At 43.5% G+C, this 16,538-nt stretch overlaps 1 protein-coding gene across 1 annotated transcript; it reads right to left on the reverse strand.

Moving 5' to 3' along the window:
* Positions 1-861: 861 nt before the first annotated feature.
* On the reverse strand, positions 862-15,033 carry LOC148326277 (angiomotin-like 2a). Its single transcript, XM_088311654.1, has 10 exons — positions 14,756-15,033; positions 12,541-13,271; positions 10,733-10,901; positions 7,446-7,680; positions 4,732-5,027; positions 4,269-4,444; positions 3,944-4,045; positions 3,613-3,809; positions 3,111-3,242; positions 862-2,136 (listed from the first exon to the last, which is right to left on the reverse strand). Exons 2-10 carry the CDS (start codon positions 13,218-13,220, stop codon positions 2,051-2,053), a joined length of 2,073 nt encoding a protein of 690 aa, XP_088167780.1. The 5' UTR covers positions 13,221-13,271; positions 14,756-15,033; the 3' UTR covers positions 862-2,050.
* Between the last annotated feature and the right edge of the window lie 1,505 nt (positions 15,034-16,538).

Below are 16,538 nucleotides of genomic sequence, written 5' to 3' on the forward strand. Positions count from 1 at the left end.
AGGTTTAGGCCTTAACCTTAAACCGTTAGCGTGTACCAAATCCGATCCTGTTGCCCACATCTCAAAAATAGCTATTAAATATTTGGATCAGCGGTCATAAAGATAAAATAAAAAAATTAAAAAATGCGTGCAGGAACGCAGCACACGTTGCTGGCGAAGGTAGAGACACCGGCCGGAGGAATTTCAAATAGCATTAGTGGCTAATCTGGGAGGGACCGAGTGCCTTTCATTGTCCCGTATTGAGTGTCGCAAATGGAATGCCGGGCACGACAAGCTCGCACTTTTGATGGCACGGAGGCCGCCCCGAGAAGTGCCAAGAATGCGGATCTGGTAGTCACTAATGAGGAATGATAGTCTCCGTTCTCTCGCTGCGGTGGAAAGAAAGGACAGGAATGAGGATGTGCAGTATCAATGCGAGGCAGGAAGAGTTTCACGGACGGGAATAGTCGAGAATAGTCAGAATTTGGCACACTAGCGGTGCTTTTTATAGGCTCGCGCTGAAATGTCACAACGTTAAATGCACGTCCAATAAAAAGGTCATGGAGCTTGTTTTTGATGGATATCGTCTGAGAATACTCACAAAATATTGAAAACAGCTCAGTGTGATGAAGTGTAGGTGTAAAGTAATATGTTAAATTGATTCGTGGACATTTTTTGTGATTAATTAGTTTAATAAATTTATTTGACAGAACTAGTTGAAATCGAACATTTTCAAGTCTGTTGCTGTTATTTCCAGTCCAAAAACAATTCATCTGTTTTAAGCACAGCACAAAATCATTTCAACCCTAATTTATCGTGTGCGGTTACCCGCTTTCATGCGAGCGTGGACGGAGCGTTCCGATTGAAAACCAGGAAGCCAGCTGGTGTAAATTCAAATGTTTTATTGCTTTCTGAAATGTCGAGTGAAATGCAACTGTAAAAACCTTCATAACGCTGTGAAGTTTGACAGAAATGACTGCTGGAAGTCGACACTCGCTCGGTTGTGTCCAACTTATGACTTTGACAGCGATTGTCGGCACATAACTTAAAAACAAAACAAAAAAAAAATATATATATATATATACCTGGTACATAAACTCTTTGGCGTCCTGCTCAAAGCACTATTTTATCTACAACAACAACAACAATAATATTATTAATAATAATAATACAGATCTCTGAATAAAAAATATACTTAATAATAATAATAATAATTAACCTGTGTTTGTTAGTTCAAAAGCTCACAGTAAACACACAAAATGTTGTTGTTTTTAAACTCCCACCAAAACCGGCATCCCAACCAGCAGAATGGCCGCACGAGGGAGATGACACATGCACACGCACACCATACAGCCAAGGATCAACTCAAACCTCCTCACATACATTTTTTTACAAACGACATCAGGTCTGTATCAGTTTGCCAAAAAAAAAAAAAAAAAAAAAAAAAAAAAAAGTAACATTTATACAATAAATCACATCTGTTCCCGTGTTCCTCGGCCTTAGCAGAACCGGCTGCCGGGGCGTCGAAAACACGCCAAACTCGAGCAATTCAACAGTGTTTCTGTTATAAATTAGTGAGCAACTGGGACAAAATTGAGGTTACTCAGGTTAAAAAAAAAAAAAAAAAATCCACATTTTGTCGGAGGGGAATGCTGAATATTTACAGTATCTCAGAGAGAGACAAAAAGAGAGACTTCAGTTCTTATTAGGGAAGTTAAATACGCAGCTTTGTCGTTCACGGGAAATGAAATTGTGAAGAAAAAAAAAAGAAGAAAAAAGGAAGGAAGCAGCAATTGTATCCATTTTATACAGTATATAAATATGTTGGCATCCACGCGCCAATCACAATCCAAAATACTGTCCAAGTACCTGGGAAGAGTCTTGGGCCGGGCCGACTGCCTGCAGTCGCGAGTCAGAGCACAGCTCGTCCTCCAAAAACAAAATGGGGAAACGCTTCCTTTTTTTTTTTTTTTTGCCTCAGCCCAGTTCAGTTCCCGCCTTTTACATCCAACATCTTCCTTTGACACACTTCACACATTTCGGGAATTCTTTCTCACACTGTTCGCTCCTTTTAAATAAAGATCTCCACTGCTTCCGAATCCAACTCTTCTAGGCCTCGGAAAGGGTTTAGGAGCAACTTCTTTGGCATTGTTTTATCTGTAGAAAAAAAAAAAGCATTGCTTTGCATTAACGTTAGCAAGAAATGGTTTCCCTGAAAAAAAAAAAAAACTCCACGAGAAAAACTGAATTAAATTAGCGCTTAAACGTACATTTTGTTAGCCTAATAGCATAATTAGCAAAAACCTTTTTGAACATTTTCATGAAAGAAGAAGAGTACAGTTGTCCCGATTCGGTTTTTCGCACATTAGCATAATCTGGATGAATCGCAATCCGCACATCGTGATTTTTTCTAGCGAGTGTGACAGATTCATTTGACAGTTAAAAACGATTTAAGGCAATTACGCTATCCGGCGAACGACTTAATTAGGAACAACTGTTCCGCAGTTGCGCAATTGCTGCAAAATTTGATCCAACAATGAACAGTTGCCGCCATTTTCGATGAAGACATTAAAAAAAAAAAAAGTCAAATTCGCAAAGATTTAACATAGAACATTGACCTCCTTCCACATTTCTGGACGGATTAAAACCACTTCTAAATTTCATATTTCAACCATTCACTGAACAACCCAGCATTTCACGTTAGCTTCAACACTTAAACATTCGCACATCATTTCCACAGAAATGACATTCTTTTGTATCGGGTGGGAAAAAAAATGCTGGCAAACCGGAGGCTGGTCTGCTATCAGCGACTAAAGGTCAACAAGCTTTTCCACACAGGGACAGGCTTCCGTGAACAAAATGTGCTCCGTCGACAAGATGCTCAGCGTTTCTCATTCCAGATTGTATCTCATAAACCGCAGCTTGGTTAATCAATGAGAGCGGCCAGCAAAATCTGACACTCCTTACAGTCCACTTTTTCTTTTTACGGCGGCAATTCCCAAAACGTGCGCGAGTTGCTCACGTAATAATCATAAAAAAAATTAAAAAAAAAAAAAACAATGATTGTCCGCTAAGTGAATGATCAGCTTCTCGTAAACAAAAGGCGCACGCATAACTGCGAGCTTACTCACCGGCGTTGAGCTTGCTGATGCAGGCGGCCTCGTCGCCTTTGGTTCCCTCCATCTGCCGTTCCAACGTGTTGGGTTCCGACTGAGCGCAAAACGGGAGGCTTGGCAACGTCTGGTCATCGGACAGACTCTTACCTACGAGAATCGGAGTAGGAAAGAAGTCAACTGATTTTTTATTTTTTTTTTTTGCGCCCAATAACCAACAAGTCATTTTAATTTAATTGAAGACTCGAAATTGCTGAGAATGTGATGAGGGGTTTTTATTGGTCCATTTTTGTCGTGGCAAGCAGTCCAGGAAGTAGCCCGAGTCTCTCACAAAAAGTCACCTGAGGTTAATTGAAGACTCAAAATTAAGGATGGGCGAGTACCCATCCCAGGTATCGGCCCGATACCTGCTTTATGTCAAGGTATCGAGTACTCAGATGCCGATACCAGACACCGATACTTAAAGCAAACAAAAAATGTATCGCTATATCAGAGGAATTTCTGCATTTGGTGTCCTCACCTCGACTCTTGGCGACACTCTTGGCCGTGAAAATGGAGGGCGTGGAGGAGGCCAGTCTCAGGGGCGCCCCGGCGGCGCTCAGGAGGTTGGTGCGGGGACTCTGCTCGTCCTTCCGCCCCTGGTCCTGGTGCAGCCGCTGGGTGAGGATCTTGATCACGGCGTCCTTTTCCAGGATTTGAGCGTAGAGAGCGCGGATCCTGCGAGACAAAACGGTGGGACATACTAGTTAAGCGACAACAAGTGGAACTGCCTGATGCTCTGTCCACAAACAACCACAAAGTGCATCAGCTTCTGGCAGAATACGCCAAAGATTCTCCAAAAAGGTTCCCACCTGTTCTCCATTTCCTGATTGCGGAAGTCCGCGACTGGCAGGTCCTCGTTGAAACTGTTGTTGGAGGAGTGGCACGGCGAGTGGTTGATGATGGTGGTGTCTCTGCAAAAAATGACCTTTTAGCATCCAGACTCGTTTGACAGTGTAAAAAGCCAAAGTCATAGCTAATAGGAAAGTAGTAAATGATGTCAAAGAAGTGGTAAATTTAGACAGTTGAAGATATTTGTTTGTAGGGGAGGAGCTAAGTTTAGCCTAGCTTGTTGGCTGAAGTTTAGGAGAGTCTTTACGTTATGGCGCGGTTACAGTGCAGGTGTAGCGTCGGTACCTCTGTGCGGCGGCGGTGGCGGCCACTTCCATGGCGAACTGCCTCATGGTGCTCTCCTCGAGGTACTTCTGCTCCCAGCGCACCATGTCGGCCTCCAGCGCCAGGATACGTTCCTCGCGCTCCCGCAGGCGCTCTTGGAGGGAAGCCATGGTCACGCCGGGCGGTTGCGATTGGCGCTGTTGAGACAAATCCATGATGATCAACTCAACTCGTGCTGTGGATGATTTTTTTTTTTTTGCGTATTCATATTATTGTCTTTGCAACTTGTATTGAGCCAAGGGATATTCTACATCAGTGGTCCCCAACCACCGGCTCGTGGCCCGGTTCTGGTCCACACAGATGAAAACAGTCATGGACTTACATCAATCGGTCCACAGTGGAAAAAAAAAGTCTGGGACCCCTGTTTTACAGTCTACGCATGTCAAATGCCTTTGCTCTCTGGCGAGAACGCGAGCGAACGTACCTGCTGAGCTCTTAAACTCCGGAGCTCCTGCTCCAGGCGCGTCCTGAGCTTCATCTCGAGGCCCTCCCGCTTCTCGCAGGTGGACTGCAGCTGAGCCAGGGCGCTCTGCAGCCTCTCCACCTTCTCCACGTAGGCCCTCTTCCTGCGCAACTCCTCCTCCAGCTGACGGCCTCGTCCCCGGGCCGCCTCCAGGGCCTCCTCCAATCTCTTGCTACGGAGGCTTTGCTCCTCGGCCGCCGCCCGCAGTCGTTCGGCCTCCCGCTCCATGCGCTCCCGTTCCACGTTCTGCTCCTCGTCTGACCGGGAAGACAAAAGCAGAACAAGCAAGGCCGACATGAGACGGGCTTTCAAAATGTTGAGGTCCAGGGATAAATGAAAAGAGAAATATACGGGCTTTATTCCTGGAAAAATCCACCTCAATCATATTTTTTCATAAAATAAACATGAATGAATGTTAGGAAAATAGTCATTTCATCAACAAAAAAAGTTCATCATTACAAAAAACTAGTCGGGATAAACTTGTGACATTACTTGAAGAAAGTCAGACTTTTCCAAGATAAAATCCTAGTATTAATATTTTTAAAAAATTAATCACAATTTAACAAAGGCTGTTAGGCTGCCAGATTATGAAAAAAATATTAATCATGATTTTTTTCATAATCATTGAAATCACGATTATTCAAATGATCATAAATTTGTTGGTACAAAACTAGAAAATCTTTGTGTAAAAAAAAATAAAAAAAAAAATATATATATATATATATTAAATGAGTTACTTAAAAATAAAAAAGGTACAAAAAGAAATACATGATTTAGAATTTTTTTTTTAGATTAATTCAAGTGAATAGTTGAAATAAAATAAATAACCAATGAACAAATTGTTTTCATAAACATTGTCAATATATTTTCTGAAATACAAAATTTGAACAAATGTATCCTAACTAGAGTACAAGACAATGTAAAATGAAAATACTATTTGAACAATGTTATATAATAATCACTTTTTTACGATTATGCCAATTTTGTAATCATTGAGAGTAAAATTTCGATTAACTGCACAGCCCTAAAAGCAACCGTTGCATTCCAACAAGTGAATTTCCAAAACGAAACACTCCATGTTTCGCATCTTAAATATCTTTCCCCTTCACTCCAGCAGAAAAAAAAAAAATCTCCAGCACGGTGGCCCGCGTTCCTTTATCGAAGCGCTTGCGGAATGCCGAGAGCAGGAAAGAAGACAAAAAAGGGGGGAGAAGCCGCCCTCTCCCTTTGACCCACATAGCGCTTCGGCATTCCTCATCGAGGCCATACAAACACCGACACTCAACTTGATCCCGGTTCCCCCTCGCTCGCAGACGACATAAATCAGCCCGACAACAGGTGGGAGCGGCATGAGAGATTTCGAGCCACTTCATTTCACTTCTCTCTCGCATTTTTCTACAAAGTCTTCCAAAGAGGATGCGGAGGTTACGCAAGGGAAATTCTTGCATGTGTGAGACGCTTAGCGACGAGCGGACCCCACGCCATCTTAATCCAGTCAAGAATGTTGAATAACAACAAAAGCGGACTACGCACACATGACTTTCTGAGAACACCACACGTGAGGAAAATATCGATGAGGGAAATATCTGCGGTGCACACGAGGTGACCCAAACACACGCAAAGAGGTCTGTTGTTGTACCAAAAGTGACCCTTGGGGGGCAGCATAGTGCCACGGGGCATCCAAACTGAAGAAGACGACGAAGAAGCTAGGCTAGTGGTTAGCTTAGGTTAGCGAATCTCAACCCGTGTGTCGCAGAAAATTAAAAATAAAAAATCCAATGTCAATTATTTGGACAAAAATTATATTATTTTCCATTTTTTTTGTTAATTTACCATGTATAGAAACAGGCAAAAGCAAATATTCTTCAATGATGAAATAATCTTCCTCCAGATGACTGAAGGTACATAATTAACCGATATATTGTGAATATTTTCTTGACGTGAAATTTGTGTTTTCGCTCAATAAAGTAAGACAAACGACTGATCAAGTTTATGCTGATTTTCTTTTTGATAGGAAGATGCGCAAAATGCTCGCATTCTTCACTTAATGCACGATCATTCCAATTTACCTCACAAGTCCACGGTTCGGCTGAACTTGGTGTTGATCACACACGGGATTTGCCATCGCAAATATTGAACATGTTTAATATTTATGATCGTGGGCAACCGTCAGGCGAGAAAAAAATAAAACATTTTAAAAAATTAAAAGAAAATCACTCGATACACAGCCCACATCAGAAGATATTCACTCACGATCATCTTTTAGCAATTATAATCTTCAGATAATCAGGCCTACATCGATTTTGATCGGAAGGGGTGAATCCCCGATTATCACATATCCCGCTCCATATGGGCTATCTTTTTTTTGCTTTTAGGGCAGATCGGGAAATGGAAAAAAAAAAAAAAACATTCGTTCTTAACACACTGCACACCACAGGATAATGTTTTAATATTGGTCGATATTTGGTGACTTTGACCAGATGGAATTTATCGGAATTATCGTTTGTCTACGATTTTCTGTCCGACCATTTTTAGATGATATCGGGAAGGAAAAAAAAAAATCACTTTTAACACACTTGACGCCACATGATAATCTTTTAGCAATACCCGATAATCATGCTTTGCTGACTTTTGATCGTAAAGGGTGAAAAAAATCCGTTCTCCTTGGGACTCACTTTGCTCGAGGAGTTTGGCCATAATGTGCTGGTTGTGATCAGCAACCTGCACTTCTTTGGCGACGTGCGTCCGGGCATTTTCCAGGTTCTCCTTCAGGTCTCGGTTGAAATCCTGCAGCCGGCGGATTTCGTCCACCAGCCTCCTCCTCAGCGTTTGCTCCAGAGTCTCTCGTTTGCTGCTGCCCTGCATCAGTTTCTCGTAGGCCTCGGAAATGCGCTGGATTTCCTGCTCCAACTGGGAGGAGGACACAAATAGACAGAAGGAATTTTTTTTCGGTTAATCTTCCAACCTGACAGGGAGGAACTGGAATGTTGCTTTTTTTGTTGTTGTTGCACGACATGCAATTGTGGTTCGCAAACTGGGGACCACAAAATAATTTGCAACGAATTATGCGGTAGCGATTATCATAAAACGTCCATATAATCATACTAAACCAATTACTCCTCCCTAACTTATTAAAAGTTCGGATATCATTTTGTGTTGTCACATGAATCTGGCATCCCAGTGGGAATGAATAGTCAGTTGTTTTTTTTTTTTTTTAAGAACAAAAGGCATACTAGAACAGGATTCAGAAGTCCTATGCTTTAGGGAACAAAAGGCAATATTTTTGTCCTGGAGAATAGTCAAATATTTTTTTTTAGAACAAAGGACGCATTTGTTGAGAATATAGTCCTTTGTAAAATATAGACCTATTTTTATGGATTTATTTTTTCATGAGGCCTATTTTTTGAGAGCAAAAGATGGATTTTATTGAGCATATAGACTTTTTTTTAGAAAACAAGATATTTTTTCAGGAATAAAGAGCCATTTTTCAAGAACGATACGTCTATTTTTCAAAAATATGGTCCTATGCTTTTTTTTTTATTGATAATTTTTTTCAAGAGAACAAAAGATAATTTTCACTAATATAGTTCTATTCTATTTAGAGATAATTACCACTTCCAGAATGATATTTCTTTTTTAATTCACAGGTTAAAATATGACTTTCGTCCCCTTGCTAAACTTTCATTTCAATTCCACGACTTAACATTACTCGATTCCCATACGATTAAGATTTTTCATCCTGACAAACTACATTTTTCTTTTTAAAGTGCCACTCTATTCTTCCAACCCCCCCCCTCTCTCTCTCTCAAAAATAAAATTGTCATGTGTTTTCTTAAGATGACTTTGAGGAAAAAGGAAACTGTTTCATTCTTATAGCATGTTTAAGCGCTGTTAGGATTGTGAGGGGCTCCAAAAAAAAAACTGAAAAACTTTCCCCCCTGTAAGGACTTCCTGGACCCAAAAGGTTTGCGAGTCGCTGACATGTAACGTACAGCACGCGTATGAACATACATTAAGCTGTGTGTGTGTGTGCGTGTGTGTATGCTACATTTCCCAGAAGGAATTCAAGCCCGCACCACTCCCCGTGCGACTGATTTATATCAACATTCCTGAGAGCTGATAGCCGCCGTTCCAGGTGCGAACACACACACACACCCGCACGAGTGAAAATACACACAAAGAGCAGCACAGAGCGGTCTGTGGAAGGCAGCCAGCTCAAGGAAGGTGCGCATGCCTGTACCTGGCCTGTGGAAACGGTCCCCTCAAACCCCCCCTCCCTCCCAAAAAAAAAAAAAAAAAAAAAGACACCCACCATTACAGGCATGTTTACCCAGAGCTGCGGCCTAAGAGGGGCGAAATGTTTCCAGCCTCGCTCGCAATCATTCTTTTCAGCTGAGACAAGGCCAGAGCCATGTGACATAACTCCGGAGATATTTTACAGACTTGCCGAGGTACTAAAAAAGTTGTTTCCACCGCGGTCGAAACTTGTAAGCCACGTTTTCCAACCAGGCGGAGGCGTTGCCGTTTCGATTAGATCATAGCAGCGTGACACGCTGCAAACCAACTAATGGATTCAATAAAAAGGAAGAGTGAGAGGGAGGGCGGGCTTTGTGCGAGAAAAGACGCATTACGGATCTTTAGCGTCGTCGCGATTTTTAACTTCTTAAGAGATTGCACACTCAGCCATTACTCGACCTCGTTTAAAAAAATAAAAAAATCGTAACACATCCCACGCCACGTGATAACCTTCAAGATACGTTTGATAATCGGGCCTTTAATGGTTTTACTCGAATAGTGACAAAATGCTGAAATTGGGCCCGATTTGCATCCTCCTTAGTTCACGATCATCCCACTTCATGTCGGTGGCTTGGCCCAACTGTGTGTTGACCACACACATAGATTAGCTTTTGATCGTCGATGTTGAACTGGCGCAACACTAACGATAATCGGCCCGAGCCTTTGCAGAGGTTTAAAAAAAAAAAAAAAAATCACTCATTACTCATTCCAAACCACAGGATAATCACTGAGGATAATCGTTGAGAATAATCAGAAAATTGTAAGGTGGTAAAATGCGAGCGTGTGGCTCGATTATCGGTATATGTGTACCCAGATTAATTGACTTTGTTGCCTTTCACCTCTCAATTCAGTGTTGATGCCTTTATGATCGTAAATAGTGTACACATTTAACAATTCTGATTGTCAGTCCTTCAATTTTTTTTTTTCAGAGCAGATCACGATAACCGAGCCGCTCAAATCAGGCCGATTATCGGTATGTGTATACTCCGCCGGGTAGATAATTTTTTTTTTTTTTGCAGCACCATTTTGGACACCTGTCCGTGAAAGACAAACCCAGTGAGCATTTGTCTGCATTCTGTCGGCCTCCTCATGTGCACAGCAGCAATGCAGCTGCCACCTTGCGCAGCGCGGCGGCCAAGCAGAGGTCACGCGACTGTGTCGCATTATCATCGGCAGCGCTCGTGTGCGCTCGCTTTCATTCTAAACAGGCCATATTGATTTTTCAACCGGATCGGGTGTTGACCCGCACGCAGCTGACGGGGGGGGGGGTTGCCGGGTTCGCTGGCAGGTGGCGGCTTGCCGTGTCAAAAGTGAAAGGTCTCTTTTGTTCGCAGCCAGCTGCTCTTTGTGCACATTTTGGCTTTTGACCTTGATGTTATGCTGACACATCTTTTTTTTTTTCCTCCGCCCGGAGGCCAAATCTCTGTTGAATTTTGTTGATTGGCTGACACTTTTTGGCAATTTTGCGGTAAGTGTGATAAAACCTGTCCAATATTGACGATGGCAAACGCTGACGTGTGCGCTCGTCCAGTGATGGCAAATGAAGCTTCAATTTTGCTCCATTAACCAGTTGTCGTATTTTTATATTCCTCTAGGTGGCACTGTTTAAGAAATGGCGAGTGAGTGCATTGGCTCGCCATTAGAACTCATTTCTCCCAGGCCTCACCTTCTGAATACGACCCGTTTTCTCCCGGTGAGCCTCCAGCTCTTGCCTGAGCCTCTCGTTCTCCATCAGCAGCAGCGCCACTTGATTGGGCTCCTCCAAGACAGCCGGGGGCAAGCCGGCAAACGCGTCGTAGCAAGAGACGTCGGCCGGCGGCCCGGATTGGACGTACCTGCGGGGCGAGACGTTGTTAAGTGACACCTTCCTGGATCGGATCGTACGAGTCCCCGGGGCCAGTCTGGAGACTTTACGACTTGGACAATACGGTCTCTATTCCGGCTCCTTGGTCATCAGACGCGCCGGCTCCAGTCAAGAATGTAAAGTGAGGAACTACACTATTTTTAAAGGCCGCAGTCAGCATGTAAGGTGTTCCATCCGCCGCATGCCAAGCATTACAAATAACTTTGGACCAGAGTTGCTTTCAAAAGGAGGAAAGTATGAGTCAAGTATGTTTATGCCGCGGCATTTGGTACCTGGGCCTCTAGTGGGGACTTGCGCCACTGAATCCACCTCTTAACGCCACCACTAGCGAAAATGTCGAGACTATCCAAAACACAATAAAACAGCAAGCAATACAGTATTTAGCGAGAAAATATTTAGCTAAAACATTGCTTCTCAATTATTTTCTGTTAGGCCCCCCCTCTAGCAAAAAGAAAACAATTCACGCCCCCACCCCCACCCACTCTCCGCCGAAACAAAAAAGAATAACATTTTTGTTGCAAAACAAACCTACACCATAGCGTTAATAATCGCTGCACACAATGAGAGCGCCACTGCCGACTACTGGCGTGGATGTGCAATTACACTTTACTGTCGTAGAAAAAAAAAAAAAAGCATGTTCACCAGGGTCACACGCGCCCCCCCTCAACATCGTCCCGCGGGGGCCCGCCCCACTATTTGAGAAGCATTGAGCTAATAACATGACCAAAACCTAAAATATGAAAATAAAATACATCTCACGAAGGGGCAATGCCGTTTGCTGCCATTGACGGATATAGACGCCAAAAAGTACATCTATTTTATCTCGGCTGTTAAATGAACTGTATTTTTGTGTGAAGATCTCAAACAGTTTTTGGTCTAACTAACCAATCAGAGGACTGAAAATACTGGAACATGGAAATGAAAATTGGATTTTATTGCCATTGCACATGTCACGAGCTCAGCGCAACAAAATTCATCCCTTGATATTATTGTTGTACAGCTATCTGGAATTGTAAATCTGATCCATCCCGACGAGTGAAAAGTTTGCTGGTTGCCAAAAGTTCCCACGCGCTGGCAACAAAGCACTGCTTTTGTTTAAATGAGGCGCCACAACGCAATTTAACATTGCTCCCGGACACCAAGACGCCACAAGATGGCGCCAGCAAATAACAGAATCGAGGAGTTGAACATAAAGATGAGAAGTCGCAAATGCCGAACCACAAATAATGTCACTGAATAGTTTCAATTAAATAAGCCGGCACGACTGGTTCCGAAGACCCTGGGCAGATTACATCGACACGGCAACACACAAAGGCCGAACTCTGATTGGACAAAAAGCCCACAAACAGAGAAGGTCTCGCTGTCCTGATGTTTGGCCACGGCGAGGAACGCAACTATTTTCGAAAGGCCAAAGCAAGCATGTGAGGTGTTTCAGCCGCAGCATGCCAAGGATTACAAATACCTTTTGGACCGGCGCTGCTTTAAAAAGAAGGAAAGTATGACTCAAGTATGTGTTTACGCATGCGAAGCGCAACAAGGCGCCACACCACACTGTGACGTCACGCCATGCCGCTTTTTCGTGAATAGACCCGATTAAACTCAATTTGTACCTGTGCTGCGGGGCCGGCGCAGGTTCCGGGGCCTGGTGTGGGATAAATCCTTGTCCCTGGACGGGAGCCGAGTACTCAGGTGGAGGGTTGCGTTTCTCCGCCCACTGGGTGTAGTAAGCCAGCTCGGGGTAGCTGTGAGAGGCGCTCTTGACCGCCTCCGCCTTGGCAACCGCATCGTTCCTCTCCAGAGAGATTTGCATGCGGTGCTCGCTGAGCGACCGAGCGTGGGCGCACTTCTGCTCCATCTCGTCCACCTCCTCCAGGAAGGCCCCCTCGTGGGACTGCCGGCCGGGGCTCGGCGGCGCCCAGTGGGTGGCCAGGTACTGAGAATGCGCCTTGGCTTGCTCATAGGTGGGCAGCTCCTCGCCGTGGAGCTGGTAGAGTTGAAAGGCGCTTTCGGAGTGGTGGAAGTCGCCCTGGTGCTCCTGGCCCTGGGGTTCTTGTCTGGCGGAGAGCTGGGGGAACGGGGGCTCCTCCTGGGTGAGACTCTCCAGAGAGGAGCGGGGGCTCCGGCCGATGTCGCCCCCGCTGCTGGGCCCGCTGTTGCTCCCGCTGCCCCCGCGCAGGGCCTGCTGCTGGATGGCGAGTAAGGTGCGGGTGTCGGTGGGGTTCCCGTAGCGAAGCTGCTCCTGGATTAGCCGGTGCAAGACTGTACCGGACGGCTCCTCGGTGGACGTCATGCTGATTCTCGCTGAGGATTCGGTTCGCTTTCTCTGAATTGGTTGCGAAACCTAGAAACAGGGAGGACGTGGTTAGCATTAGCGTGGCTGATGACAGCTTGTGACACATTCAAATAGTATTTAAGCAGAAGGGTGTTTTCATCCATCCTTTCGTTTTCTGAACCTCACAGTAAACACATCATAAAAACTGAAGCAAACCAGACTAAGTCCTCCAGAAGGAGTCTCAATTCGATTTTAAGGTGTAGCAATGTGAATACGAAGTGGTGCAAGTTCACTTTTACTTGAATTGTCGCTGGAATGATGGAGAATGGAAGTCGAACTGAATTAGCAGAGCTGTGAACATGCCATAACAACTGATCAGAACCATCTAAAGCAAAGCAGATTCACACGTCCACCGGAAACAATTTCAATTCCACTTCAAGGCTTCACGTGCCATGTGAACACAAAAATAAAAGGTCCCCGGTTCACTTTGACTGCGGTCCTCTTTTAAGCAAACATTCCATGAGAACTGATCAGCTCATTTCAGAGCAGACCTTCAAAAATGGTTTCAATTCAGTTTCAAATCTATGAAATTGCTTCCTTCATATGCACAATGTGAACACGCAGTGGTCCAGTCCAGGTTTACTTTGCCCTGAACCACCAACTGGATGGCTTGAGAACAAGGCCATCATTCTAACACTTCCAAAAGTTGTCTCAATTCAGTTTCAAAGCTTGACATGTGCAATGTAAACAGAAAGTGGTCCAACTTTGCTTTGCCTTGGGGCCTCTTTTAAATAAACTTGCCATATGAAGCACAATAAAAATGGAACGTTCTGAGATAAGCAAAATTCAGTTTCAAGCCTTTGTGGCGCCCGTTCATCTTGCCTTTTTCAAACGATCATCTCCAGAAGCGCTATCAATTTGGTTTCAAGGCTTCCCATGTGCGGATTTGAACACTCCATGACAATTGATCAAATGCCACTAACACAAATTGAACAAAAAACGTTTCCAGTCTGGTTTCAATGCGCAATATGAACACAAAGTGTCTCAGGTACACTTTGACGAGGGTCGTCTTTCGAATGAACTTGCCATGCGAACCCAAAACACAATGGAGTCCCTTTTCAGTTCAGATTATTCATCTTCTCCTCTGCGGGTCAACGCGGCTGTGTATCTATCAAACATGAGATCGGCATTCGTGAGTGCTAAAGGTTCAAATACCGCTTTTGAAAAGTATCTTTCACAAAACAAGCACATCTCAGTGTCGACACTCTCTCGACAGCGACAACATAAAAATGTGGAGACTTTTTTTTCAATCGCAAGCACGAAAAAAAACGCATGCGGCCAAAATTCCAATCTCAAGGGGGGGGTCAAAACGCACAAAAGCAACCGAGGCCTGGGGGAGACCACTTTTACTTCTTCCATCTTGTTTTTAAATCGCCTTTTGGCGTTACAGTTAGAAACGTTTAAGAGTTTTTTTTTTATCGTGTTTGTAAGGGGAGGAGGAGGTGGGGGTTGTTTAAAAAAAAAAAAAAAAAAAAAGACAAAGTCGTTCTTACCAGCTCAGGCGCTCATCCTAACAACCCAAAGAAGTTTCTCTGGCGTGTCGCAATCCCACTTTTTTGTCCTAATTCCAGCCCCGTATGCGTCTTCGTTTTTCGTTTCAATTATTTTGGGGTTGACTTTGAGGAAGCAAAACGCGCGTCGTCCCCTTTTGCTGCTGCTGTGTGAAATGCTGCTTATGCTGGGGGAAGCAGGCGGGCCGATAATAAGCCAGCAGGGAGGAGGGACCGAGTTGGGAATGCCAGGAATGTTCAACTGGAGCTCCCTCAGGGGAATCAGACGTGTAAAAAGCAGCCAGCGGGGGAAAGGAGGAGGAGGAGGAGCAGGAGGGGGAGGAGCTTACGGAGCTTTATCCTTTAACATGGAGCACACAAAAAAAAAAATGTTTGGACATTTGTTTCCAAAGCTGTGCGATCATATCAGAGGTAGTAAAAGTATTCACAACCTCTCCAAAGGTACTTGTTTAGGAAAATATTCTCGTTAAAGTAAAAGCCATGTTTCTACTACTTCAAAAAAAAGTCAACGTAAAAAAGGGACTTGAAAAGTAAGAATTGGTTTTTAGTGTCACTTACAATATTCAGTTTGAAAACAGGAGGAAAAAAACGTTCTTGGCACACAAAATGATTATTCTTTAACTCGAAGTTTTATGCTGCCCACAGCCGTATTTTTAATGTTTTTTTGGGGGGTTTAACATGAAAAGGCATATATCTGGGTTCAAAGTATTTTGTTGTGATCTTTTATTTTTAGACTAAAGCCTTTGCACATTTTTACACAAGAGCTAATTATTCAACTGTTGGTTTTGTCACCGCTGTTAAGTTAAATACCAGCGCTGTCAAGCGATTAAATTTAACTGATAATTTTCAAGTAATTAACCATTAATTGTGATTAATCACATTTTTCAAAAACGATTTTTTGTGAAGCTTGTATCATACATTTGCTTGAATAATATCTTGGAATTAATGTCAAATCATCAAATATGAAATATATTTGAATTCAAAGACTGTTCTAACAGCTTTTTTTGATCATTGAATCGAATCTAAACGGTAAACATTTTCCTTGGAAACAATTCTCAAAACATATACAGTCCATTTAGTTGTGCCATTTTGAGGCTCAATTGTGCTGACTCGGGATCCCCAACATTTTTTTGCGACCACGGACAATATTGGAGCAGACCACCTAAGAAATAACAACAACAACAAAAAAAAACTCTTCAAAAATCCAACTTAGCTTTACGCTGAAAATAATTGTAGCAATTTGGCGGACCTCTGAGCTTGTTTAGCTTCGCAGGAGACGACAAATGTTGCAACCGGAAGTCTTTTTAATTGCTTGGTCGAGGACTGCTGTCCTCCACAGAAGGCAGGAAATTATGAAATCATTTTTTTTTTTTTTGTTCACACCATCTCGTCTGATGATCATCTCGACGGTTGGCCATGAAAGAGGAGCAGCGAGGGCCCGTTTATCGCTGCTTGCAGCTTTAATTGTGGCTTGTATCATCTGATACTTCTTGCGGGCCATTAAAATCGAAGACCGTCCATGAAATGCGTATTTGAAAGAAATGATTGTTTTATTTCGAGCAGTGGCGGGCCATGCGTTTGGTACTTTTGCACACACATTACCTCAGCTGTGTAGTTTCACTTCCCCTCTTAAAAAGATTTCAACTGGATTGAACCGATTAGAATAGCGGCAGTGTTAAGTTGTTCCATTCATCTGTGTTGTCTGATTTCATGACGCATTTACAGCCGATGGTTACCCGCTGACTCTTGTCAAAATTTGACAGAT

This window comes from Idiotropiscis lumnitzeri, chromosome 12, assembly GCF_059441095.1.
Source record: "Idiotropiscis lumnitzeri isolate Australia: NSW breed Sydney's pygmy pipehorse chromosome 12, RoL_Ilum_1.0, whole genome shotgun sequence".
In the NCBI taxonomy this organism is placed as follows: Eukaryota; Metazoa; Chordata; class Actinopteri; order Syngnathiformes; family Syngnathidae; genus Idiotropiscis; species Idiotropiscis lumnitzeri.